The 12,534-nt window shown below is 40.0% G+C and overlaps 1 protein-coding gene across 6 annotated transcripts in view; it reads left to right on the top strand.

Annotated features, from left to right (window-relative positions):
* The window catches only part of PLCB1 (phospholipase C beta 1), a 415,791-nt gene that overhangs the window by 293,304 nt on the left and 109,953 nt on the right, over positions 1 to 12,534 (top strand). For all 6 annotated transcript variants that reach the window (XM_075496917.1, XM_075496921.1, XM_075496919.1 and 3 more), the window contains exons 11-12: positions 5,711 to 5,868; positions 10,127 to 10,209. In XM_075496917.1, the coding sequence (XP_075353032.1) occupies positions 5,711 to 5,868; positions 10,127 to 10,209 (241 nt within the window). The remainder of the gene's footprint in view (positions 1 to 5,710; positions 5,869 to 10,126; positions 10,210 to 12,534) is intronic.

Raw genomic sequence — 12,534 nt, 5'->3', positions numbered from 1 at the left:
CTTGGCAGTACATCAAGTCCTGATTATTTATTTAGAAGTGTTACGGCTTTCTTAGGGAAATGTAATTTTTAAGAACAAAGGTAAAAATCCATGAAGAAAGAAGTGATTTATAGTGAACCTAGGCTAGCTTAAAGAAATGTCAGCTTTTGGAAACTTTTTTTAACTGTCTCTCATCTTTTTTCTCACTGGTATCATGTTTATTTACTCTTTTGAACCCCTAATGTGCAACCCTGCTTTTTTTGGTTTCTCACCAGTCTCACCTCAGGTTACTGCTGTTGTCACAGTGGGGAGTGACTTTGCAGCATTTTTCTCAGCAGCGCCCAAAGTCAAAGACAAATGATTATGTATCATTATCAGCATTGCACACTTTGATGGCTATGCAACTTGCTGTTGTATATGTGAAATGCAAAATATGAAAATCACAGGCCTTTAATGCGTATTTTGTCTTTGGCTAAAAGGAAGAATAATAGCAGCAGAAGGTTGCAGAGCTATCAGTTTAGCTCATATAGCCAGTGTGGGACTATACCACTCGCCCTCAGCACCTGCTTCCCTGCTTACAGTCCAGTACTTTCAGTTGTTTCTAGAAAAGTATCTCATGAGGGGCATGTTCTCTTCTTCTTTATTGCTGCTATGGCCTCTCGTCTACCGTCCTCCAGCTTTTCTGTTCTCAGCAATTCCTCAGTCCTAACTGTTGCTGCTCATTATCTGCATTCAACACTTCCTTGAAGCCTTCTTCACCTTCAAAGCCACCAAGACAGTATCTTCACAGTTTCCAAGATGACAGCACCATATGGAAGGGAAGGAAAGCTGGGCAATGCCTGCTCTGAGCATGAGTTTGTGGTACCACCAAGAGCAGTTTTTGGCTGGCTGCTTCGTGCCTCTCGAGCTGTGCTGAGCTCAGGTGATCGGCTGGCAAGACCCAAGGCTCTGCTCTCTTCCAGCCCTACCCCATCCTTCCCAATGGACTAGAGGGTAGGAGAGCTCCAGGAGCTCTTGCAGCAGAGAGAAGCTGAGCTGAGGAGGAGCTGTAGCTCTTCTCCCACCAGCAGACCCAGCTAATCCTGTCCAGCAGGATCTAAGGCAGATAAATGAGGTTCTTCCTGGCACTGGGATCATGTTTTGTCTTAGCATGAGGGCTAAGGGGTAAAAAGGAGGAGTAGTGGTTATTGTGCAGCTCTTCCATCCATCGGCAGTTTCTGGGGGTATTTTTTTACCGTCCAGCTGTCATTAGTTTTCATGATTCCCCTTCAGAACATATATCATAAAAGCTTGTGTAACACTGAGGAAAAGGGCTGAGTTTTCAGAGATGAAGTTAATTTGAACATGATGACTTCACCCTACAGGAAGGAAGCTACAGACCACTGTCTGCTCCCTGTGGCCAATTCAGTCCAACTGTGGAACCAGCTTCCACAGTTACATTGTTGAACTGACGTAGCCATTAAAAAAAAAAAAAAAAATCAGTGGAGGGAAAGCTGTTGTTGCTTCACAACATGGAAAGATGATCTGTGTGGAAGGTCTTAGGTGGAACTTTCTGAGATACCAGTTCAGTGCCCTGCTCTCAGAATAAATCCTATATATAAAAGATATCCTGTAGAAAAAAGATCCTATATATAAAAAATAGCTTCAATAAGATGGTGTGTCCCATCTGCCTGACTCCCTCTTGCATCTTCCTTTGAGGCAGTTTGGCTTTTATGAGGAGATGACTACTCGATTAAGCGGACTCTGAGCAAAAATTCCTTGGGTCTCCTGCTCTGTCATGTTTTACATGACTGCTCTGATTTTGACAGCTGAGTGTTCCTACCAGCACTATTAAACCTCAGTTTATCTTTTTGTTGTCCTAAGGGGTACCTGCCCCCCCTTACCTTCTTCACTCATGCCGGTTCCCTCTTTCTGAAGCCATATTCTAAGTGAGGGAGTTTCTACTTTTAAAAGGGAGCGGAAACCTTGTAAAAGGGAGAGAAAAAAATCATATAGATTGTCTCCTGAAGGCTAAATTAATTATTCTAATAGTGATCAGCAGCTGACACCAACATTTCTAGAGGAAGCTTGCCTCCAGGAGCAGCAGAGGTGAATATAAAAAGTTAAAAAAAATATTGTTTGGTCAGATCTGAGATACTGGATTCTCAAGAAGGAGAAGAAAAGTCAAGATCATGAAAGTGTTTTGTTTCCTTTAAGTAATAGTTCATTCACTGCTGCTTAGTGAGTTTTCAAGATCCTCTGTGCCTTCTCTGATTTGCCTCTTTAGGCAAACTGATTGAAGCATATTGAAATGAGAGATATGTTATTTTCTAAACCCCTCTCTTTGAGTAGGTCCCGGTGGGTCCCACTCCCTCACTGCAGTTGGAGAGACTCAGCTGGTCATGCAGCGTGTCTTTCTCAAGTGCGTCCCACAGCTAGGACGAGGGTTACCCCATGCACCCCGTGCCGGTTCCGCTGATGGATGTAGTGTCCGTCACGTAGCCTGGCTGCAGCGTGGGAGCTGCCCGGGCACTGCTAGCGGCTGAGCCGAAATGCAAACTCAGAGGCTGGCCAGCCCCAGCCCTCCTGGCGTACGCAAGTGTTGCATCTTCTGCTTGGGTGGGCCTGAATCAATACTGACAGCAAGTGTATTCCTGCTGCTGGCTGGAGCAAGGCTGACCGCGTGTCCTGCTTTGGTCCAACGTAAAGTGATAAAAATAACAGCCATAGGGCAAGAGCCTTATTTTGACTTACATACAAGCAGTAGCAGAGTATGTCACAGTGTGGGGTCTAATTCGCTTGTCCTGTGCATGGCAAAATAGGAAGGAAAAGAAATTCAGATAAATGTACTGTGTCTAAAAAAAACTTAGCCGCCAACACCTTCTGTTGCTGCTGGAGTCAAGAGCCAGGCTCCCAGCAGTACGAGGGTCTGAGTTTGCACGCTGCAAACTACAGCGTATGATCCAGAGCACTGATTGCTTTTCCAGGACTTGCCTGAAGAGAGGAGGTTTAGCAACCCATGTTTGTGCACGGCAGAGGGAGTATACAGGCACTTCTTCATGCCGGGAGAAGGTGGTGCCATGGGTGGGCGAAGGGGCAGAAGCAGCCTCTGTTTCTAGAGTAGTGAAGAGTCAGGTGACTCCAAATACCTGGATGCAAATATCCCCCAGTTTTAGGAGGATACATGTCATAAAACCGTAAACAAATGTTAAGTCCATGTATTGCAAATAACTTGTGCTTGGAAAAACAGTGATGAATGAACCCAACAAGGATGCACTTGCTGAGAAATGAGCAGCTTGCAGTTATAGAAGTGTAGAACTGATCTGTATAGGGAAACATGGGTCATATCCTCAGCTTATATCAACTAGCACAGGCTCATTTTGCTTAGTGTCCTGTCAGGTACGGTTTGGCCGATTATATTTTTAGAAAAGCGAGTTTTTGTCAAAATCTGTTTCTCCTTATCCCATATAGGGTGATGGGATACAAATATTACGGTATTACTGTAGTTGCTGTATGTATTATAGAAGGCAATACATAATGCTTCCAATTTCCAGTATTAAAAAATTGATCTGTACTCAGGATATTAAAAATATCATACTGGAAGTACTCCCTTTAGTGTCTGTGTTAGCACATTTTAGAATGCATCTCTTAAAGGGATAGTTTGGAATAGATGCAAATAGAGACTCATACAACAGAAGTTTATAAATAATATATGCAAAAAACATTTGAGGGAACATGCCTAATATTCCATATTTCAGGATAATAAGCTATTGAGACTATTAGAGCATTTGCTAGCGTTTTGCACTCTGACGGGGAGCCTTTCTGAAGATTGAATGTTTTGGAGGTTGAATATCCTCTTATCCTTAGCAGGAATCCTTCCAAAACATCTGAGCCTTAGTAATAAGGTAGTGTGGAGAAGTGTCATATGGCAAGCAATGCATGTCATGATTTACTTAAGCACTTTTGAAGGTTAAGGATCTTGTAGTCCAAAATGCATAGCAATAATAATGGCCAGTAGACTCCCAGGAAGTATAGTAGAGTTTGTTAATCATAAAACGGTTTGTTAATCCAAATTCAATATGCTTTGAGGGAAAAGATAGCAGGAAAACAGTTTTCTAAGTGAATGTAGTTTTTTTAGGCAGCAGAGTTCAGCGGATCGATACAACAAGAGCCAAGTTTTCATAAGCAGATGCTTAGGGATGAGTACACAGAAATGTGTGCTGTTCTACCCCGATCCATGCTCGTGCTCGTTTGCATCCTGCAAAGAAAAAGAGTCACTGCTTACCCCCGACATTGGGATTGCACCAAAAAGGCTTTTGTGTGAGTGAAGATAACCTACCATAATCAAAGGGGAAACACAGGAAAAAGTTAAGTAAAAAAAAGAGACATGTTGTCACTTTGCTGACTCCATTTGGATTTTCAGAACCTTCCAGCACTGGCCAAATTCTTCTGTTATTAACATATATTTCCCATTGGTTCCAGTAGGAGTTGAGAAATCTTACGGATTCCAACAGGAGTAATGTTAATACCTTGTGGAGTATTTATGATTGCTCCAGCTCATGTATTAGACTCAAATGGTAAACAGGAATTTTCAAATAGGAGGGATTTTCTGTTACACTTTTTAGTGGAAGGTAAAAAGAGAAAGCAGACAATGCAATTTAGCGAAGCAAACCAAAACATCTAGTTCCCAGTGTAAAACCTAAACACAGAACCACAGAGACAGAAAAATGAGGATTAGAGTACTCTGCATTATATTATATGCCAGTCTGGATCAAGTATTTATATGTCCCGCATCAGCGAAGAATCTTTAGCATAAATGAACTCATTGCCTCCTTAAAAAGCAAGTGAATTCCCTTAAGAAATTCAGGAAGGTCTTCTCAGGAAGTCTGCTAGAAAGCAGGAAACTGCATCCATTTTCTTCACATCTAAAACAAGCACTAAGCCATACCTGTACCTCTCTGCTGCAAGACATTTGTATCCACATGACTGGAATCAAACCTGTTGCAGCAGATGAAGACACCCTGGCTGGATATTCTTCCCTGAATACAACTGGATTTCTTTGTTGGTTTTTTTGGGGGGGTTGGGGATTTTTTTAATACTTCCTGAGTTTGGGAAAAGCTGAGTTTTCCTTGTTTATTTTTAGATTTATATTATGTCATTCTTGGAAACTGGTAGTTTAATTAAATTTCTCCCTACATAATACAGTATCACATCTGGAAATTTAACTGACCAATTCAGTGCAGTGATTAGTGATTAAATATTGATTTGAGACCTAGTAATGGTACCATTAGTGATTGTGCAGGAGGTTTGTTTTAGCTTGTATTAAACTGCATTGCATGGTATGAGAAAATGTGATCTTGCTGTCCTGAGTCGCCTCTGAATTTCACATTGCTTGTCAAAGGACAACAAAGTCTTTCAGAACTAAGCCATTTTATTTTATTTTATTTTGTTTTGTTTTGTTTTGTTTTATTTTACATAGTCAGTGCTGTCTATCAGAAGTTTTTGAATTCGCTTCAGTTCAGTTATTACTCCTCACTCACAGCAGTTTAACTGAGGGCAGAATCCAAACCATGACATTGACTCTGCCTAAGTTACTTCCATTACATTCATATGCTTTTTGTATGCCTTTGACTGTTATTCCTCTCAGCCAAGGGTAAAAGATGCTGTTAACTCCAAATATTATTAGATTATTTGTATTTATTCCTGAGGCCCAAAATTACTTCCCTTTTTTCATGTTCTTGTGCTGTCACAGCTGGACAGCTGGCTGGTAACTCATCAGTGGAGATGTATCGGCAAGTGCTTTTGTCAGGCTGCCGCTGTGTGGAGCTGGACTGCTGGAAAGGACGAACAGCTGAAGAAGAGCCGGTCATTACACATGGATTCACTATGACAACTGAAATATCCTTCAAGGTACAGCAGCGCAGCACACTGGTGTAGTTGTCTTTAGCTGGGGTGGTTTCTTCCATGTAAAATGCATCACAAATACATTACTGCAAAGGTGGAAGGGAAGAGGAATGTGAGGGCAAAAAGCTGTTTTAAGAGGAGATTTCAGAGCACGGGCAGAATCATTGGAAGAGAAGAGTTGCAGTATTTGGACCTTGCACAGGAAGAGGTTCTTGGTGATCATGGCAGTTGGAGGAAAAGGGATTATATGGTGTAATAGTCTGTGCCATCTGGGCACTGGGCTCGGTGCCCAGGTCCATACTCCTGTGGATGTCCCTGCAGCAAATCTCACGAAGTGGGAGAAACAGGGTTGACCACAGCCAGGGCTGAAGGACCAGGTATTGGCACTACAACTGGTTTTACACAGTGTAAAACGGGTCTGCGAATGGGTCTGGAACCAGGAGGATGGGGAGGAAGGACTGGTTTCTGCCACAGCTCCATGGCATGTGGCAGGGAGGAGAGCTGAGACTGAAGGCCGCAAAGATTTGAACAGCAACAAACAATGTGTCAATATACTCTTTTTCTCTTCTTTGCCTGGTAAGTGGGAGTGGGAGACAAAAGTGCTGAACTGAGGTAGGAAACAGCAGCTATTGTGGAAATCTCTACAATTTGCAAGCCTTTAAATTCCTATGAGAAGAGAGCAGGCTACTCATGCCCAGTTGGGCAGGTCCCATCCACAGGGACCAGACACTCATCATTTTATTAACTATTTAAAAAATTAATAGTGGTGTGTGCAATGTTACCCTTATCCCTGATACTTGGGATTAGATTTGAAGCACTGGAGGAAGAAAAAGAAAAATTAGTATCTTTGGAGACTGTGATAGGATATTTGTGCCATTCAAACCCTAAACATATCATTTGTATTTCTGAATTTCATCTTCCATTTCCTTTTTCTGTAATAAAAGGTAGACACTATACCCTTAGCAATAACCTTAAATTGTTATCTTCTTGTTATTCTCAAAGATGTTTTTGATCCAAGGTGTTAGAGGAGCAGGGTGGAGGTGTTTTCCTATAGTATTAAGATTGGTAGGCAGCACAGCTTATAATGATACATCAGGATATTGTTTTTGAAGCGTGAAGAAATAATTCTTGTTCATCTGAGACATGAACTCACCATGGAAATACGTTTCCAGGTTTACCTGTGTGCAGGAAGACGTGGAAGAATATTCATTACTGAATTTGGTTACGTTACAGGTGTTAGGTGTGGCTTCTCTACTAGCTACAGCTTTGAAGCACGTCTCCCACACTTGAAGCATGAGTTGTTGGGGGTTTTTTTGTCTTCTAGTGCCTTCCTTTAAGAAAAAAAAAAAGCAAACATTGCCACACAGACAAAGCACCAAATTTCACTCGCACCAGAACACTCCTTTCTTTTTTTCGATTTGTTTTCTCTAACTCTTCACTGATTAAGTTAATCACAGGAAAACGTAAAACACAACCTTCTTGCACATTTGTTATTAACTTTCCAGTTATGTTTATATGAAGCCAATTATGTTTATATGTGTACAGTTTGATCACTGGAAGTCCTTTAATTAAGGAAGATAGCTCTCAACTCCTTTGGTCATGAGCAGGAATTTAAAACAAAGTTAATCTGATTCTTAAAAGGATCATTAGCAGGAATGAGGATTATCCCTGGTTATTTAGATGTTCAGCCCTCGGCGTTGTATTTGCAGGAGAGATATTGGAAGGTATTTTAAACCTACTTAGGGATATTTCATCTGTCACTCTTCAGGGCAAATATTTTTTCTCCACACAGAAGAATGTAAAAATGTATTGACTGCTAGCTTCTTTCCAACACTGAAAGTGTGCTGCTTGGCTGAGGAGGAGCAAAATGATAGTGAAATAATGTGTCAGAAGTGTGTGAATCAATTCAGAGTGATCGCTGGGTCTTGAATGCTGAATCATTTATCAGCTCACGCTTTTGACGTGACCACGGCACACAACGCTTCTGTTAAGTCTGTCAGTTTTCACTGCCTCAGGTAGGCTTTCTGAAGTGCAGAGACAGAAGCAATATATACTGCCCATCCTTATGTTGCTGGGATTTTTGTGGGGTTTTTGTTTGATTGGTTTTTACCTTGCTTCATGACATACAGAAATCAGTAAGGTTTTTCTCAGCTGCAGATTGTGAGCTGCTACCAGGGTAATATCTTAGAGGGAACCAACAGTAATTTTCATGCCATAACCAGGAATCTGTGCGTGCGTACTTTATATATACCTTGGAGACCTGTTTCAGGTGAGTCATTTGCAGCTGGAGTAAAGTATGGAACTTACCGTGTTACTCCTCTCTGACCATAGAGAATTTGCATTTATATTTGAATGCAATGCAAGACTGAATCACCAGCATACCTGTTTCTCCACTGAACCAGTGCCTGAACTTCTCATCCTCAGATTTCATCAGTGTAATCCTGATTTTACTCTTTCAGGTTATTTTCCCCACGCATGCTAGATTCATCCCTTTTTGCAGTTGAGAAGGCAGTTGAAAATAAATTTATGGATTTACTCCACAGCTTGAGCAGCGTATAGGAGCAAGAAAGGCCTCAGGACTGCTTTTGGCAGTACCTCTTATATCCAGCCTCAAGTGTTCTTAAGCCCTGCATGATGCTCCATAACCAAGGGGAGGGTGCAGGTGGTGGAGACGAAGCCAGTGCTAATGATCTGGGTGGAGAGCATCAAGATGGGAGGACTCAATATTTGTAACCCAATTCTCAGCGCTGCTGTTCCCTTGTAATGGCAGAATTGCCTTAGATGCTTTTGAGAATCCCACCAGTTCTGAACAGCGTTAAGATCTTAGTGATTTACTGGAGCTGGAAAGAAAGTGCGCAGCGGGAATCACTCCATTGTGCGATTCCCCATGGGAGAACCGCTGCTGTGAAACTGCAGCTTCCTACCTGCCTTCACCCAGCCTTCTGCACCATTTACTATTCTTCCAATAAATGCTTTGCCTTTCTGCTTTCTTTAAAGACTCGAAGTGGCCTTAGTTGAAGCACATGAATGGTTAGTGATATGTGAAGCATTTAAATGTTTGGTGAGTGCAGTTTATTAAATATAGTCATTCACCACCTGTGTGTGCTGAGAGAGCTAGTTTCTTATCTTGTAAGAGATGCTACAACAATTTATGCATGAGCTGTGTTTTTTTCTACTTACATGAAGACTGTAAATTTTGTTTGTATCCTAGCTCATCTCAGCAAATCTTGAGATGGCTTGTGCTTTCCTTCCAGCCCTGGATTCTGCAACCCAACATCGGAAGAATGTACCAGAAGCTCAGCTTTCATTTTAGAAGTGGATTTCTTACTGTTATGCTTCTCAATTGAGCCTTTAAAAGTACAGAAAATGAACAAAAGGAATCCCCAGAGGAGGCTTGTTTAAAATAAACAAATCTTTCAGGTTTTAGTCATCCTTATGATTTGGGAGGGAACAGGCTTATGGGTTCTTACAAACTCCAGAGTTTGACAGCAATGCATATGGAAAGTCTTCAGTGTTTTACGAGTTCTTTTGAAAAAAGATTTGTGTTCCAATAGGGAAACATTGAATAATTTGTAATAGTGAGTGCATTACTGTATTGTGCACCCCACTAAAATTAGTGTTATCAAATGATTCCTCTACTAGATTTATAGTTGCCATTTTCCATCAGAGCTGAAAGGAAACTTCTACAGAAGTTTCAGTTTCGAGCCCTCTGTTCGATGATTACTACGCAGCCAACTGTTTCAACTGAGTAAGGTGGGGGGGGGTTATTATTTTTTCTTTCTTTTGCCTTAAAGGCATTTCTCTCATCAAAAAAGAGGGAACTAAAACTTGTGAGTCAGAGTAACTAAGGATTTTATAGATAGGTGCTTGTGCTGATGATGTTCAGAAGATATGCATTTGTCAGAGCATGCTTATTATTATGCAAAATAGTTCATGAAAGTCATAGCTTCAGGCACGAAACAACAACACACAGACAAAGTTTTACATTTAAACTATTGATTTAGGCAGACATAAGTCATTTCTTGTGAAATGCAGTGCTTGAGGCTCATCAGACGTTCTGGAGATTTGATTACAATTCAGGTTGAAAAATTTGGTTCCTGCAAAAGCACATCCAGAGCTTTCTGGGATGTTTAGAACAGAAGGTCTGATTTCAGCCAGTTTAGGTATCATTTCAGGCTTCTTTGGGTCTTTTCTGTCTTCAAAGACCAAAACGCTGTTTCTTTAGAGACATAAATTTGTAACTGTATGCATTTTGATTCTTTAGGAAGTAATAGAAGCTATTGCTGAATGTGCATTTAAGACATCGCCCTTTCCAATCCTCCTTTCCTTTGAAAATCATGTGGATTCGTAAGTAATTACCATGTTTTCCTGTATGGTGTTATATTTTTTTATAAGGTCAAAGCACAGAATTACGTATGCGCTTGTGGCAGTTTTATTATATGGTACGATCAACAGCTCTTACCCCAAAAAAACTCGTATCAGCCTAAGTCACCAAGATGGTCAGAATTAATTGGGCATGTTCTTAAAAACCTTCCTGAATTAGAACCTTTTGTATGAAAAAGAAAGTTCGAATAATTGTGAGACAAATTGTGTTAACTTTACAGTCTCAGTATGTGCTGCTGGAATGTAGCGGTACTTCATGAAAGAAAAAGAAGCAATATTTCACCTGCTTATGACCCTATCCTGCACTATAAACATACTCTGTGTACAGAATTTGGTCTGTTCCTCATGTGTTAGAAGTAGAGGTCAGAACCATAGACTAGCTAGGGTTGCAAAATAGGTGGTATGGATGGCCAGGAACTGTTCCGTTTCTGCCAAAAAATACCAGTTTGCCTAAGGTTTTTTCTTTTTCTTTTTCTTTTTTTTTTTTTGTTACAAAGAAATGGCAATTTTTCTGTGTAAGAAAAGAAAAAATAAGTGAGAACGCTTCTAAACTTGTCCCAGTGATCTATTTTTTTATCATTTTTATTACTATTGTTTTAGTTCTGATTTTTCTTTAAGTTTGACATTAACTTTGGTTTTGAATATAGAGACCACATGGCTCAAAGTGGGGTGACGTTGACACATACCATGTGCCTTAACTTCAATTGCCTTTTCCCCTTTTTTTCTTCTTTTGTTCTCTGCTGTGAAAACATTTTCAACACTTCTTGGGCCAGTTTGGACTGAGAAACTTTTTTTTTTTTTACTGTGAAATAAAAAGTAATATTTGGGGCAGCTATGAATGTTTTAATACGAATCAGAAAAGATGTTGGCACTTTTGCTTCTTGAAGAGGAAAAGGGTGAGGGCTAACTGCTTTTCCATTGGTTTAGGAAGAACATTCTCGTCATAAGGGAAGGAACTGGTAGAAGAAGCTATGTAAGAATGTTTTTAAGAACAGATGTGACAATACTGATCAAAAATGATGTAGGTAGAAAAACTTAAAATCTGAGAGCTGACCTACACTACCTGTATACGTTACAGTATAAGTTCACACTACATTTTGTGGGCAAATATGTGCTTGCTCTGCACACAATTAAAGGCCACATGGTTATGATTCAAACAGCTACCTGTTAAATCCTGCTTAGTTAGTTCTGTCTTCCTCTGAAAGACCACACAGATACTGTATTTAATTTCTTTCTCTAATCGGTCCCCTCACTCCTTTCTTTTTGGTGTAAGTTATATCACTTTGGACTTGGTTATGCTCACCTACTGCTGTAGGTTTTAACTCACAGTGCTTCTCTCAGTGCTTCAAATGCAGCCTCTGGTCTTTAGAAAAGATCTCAGCCATCATTCTTTGATGTATTATATTTTGTATTCATTCTTCTGTATTTGTTAAAATATACATTCACTGTGTTACTATAAGACAGAGAAAAAGCAACATCCAATTTATTTTAACCAGAAGGGTTACATTTTTCTTCCTTTAAAGTCATTAAGACTTAAATCTTCAACTGTTCCAGGGTCATCTGTTCTATTTTAGGAAAGTAAAGAAGTAAAAAAAAAGTATCAAATAAACTCCTGTCAGATGTAAGTTATGTACAAAAGTGGCTTTAAAACTATAAGATGAAACACTGTCAAAACTAAAGGTGGTTTGATACCGCAGGAATATGTCAAAAAGGGAACAGACTTACTGCTACATTACTCTGATCTTTACAATTTGCCCCACAGAAACCATTAGACCTTTCTCTCCAGAAAACTCCAGTCATGGAATAATGAATTATCCCTAAGTGTATTATTTGACGTCCTTTTCCCTGCATTGCTATGACATAGGGTTTTAGCAAAGCAAGTCTGCAAAAACAGTATCAAGTATTTTCTCTTTCTGAGGCTTTATTGCTATTTATTATTTTCTGCTGCAGTAAATCATCAGACTTAATGTGTATGATTTCTAATTTTGCTTTGGCTGAAAATAATTTCTAGTTATTTTACCAACTGCTACAATTATCCCTTCATTTCTTCACTAGTTGCTAGAGAAATCTGCAATTAGTCATGCCACTCACAGAAACCTTCACCTAATTTCATGGAATGCTCCTTTTGTCTTTTCATTTACTTGGAATGTTGTTTTTCTCCTAGATCTTAAAGATGGACTTTGCCCTAAGTATTAACAAAAAATGCTAAGTGTTTTTACAGAATTGCTGTCAAACAAATCCTATTACATCAATTCCTATTTTGGGGTGACCAAATTTTTCTTCTGATTT

Source organism: Mycteria americana, chromosome 3 (assembly GCF_035582795.1).
Source record: "Mycteria americana isolate JAX WOST 10 ecotype Jacksonville Zoo and Gardens chromosome 3, USCA_MyAme_1.0, whole genome shotgun sequence".
Taxonomy (NCBI): Eukaryota; Metazoa; Chordata; class Aves; order Ciconiiformes; family Ciconiidae; genus Mycteria; species Mycteria americana.
This window is presented reverse-complemented; position numbering and strand designations above follow the sequence as displayed.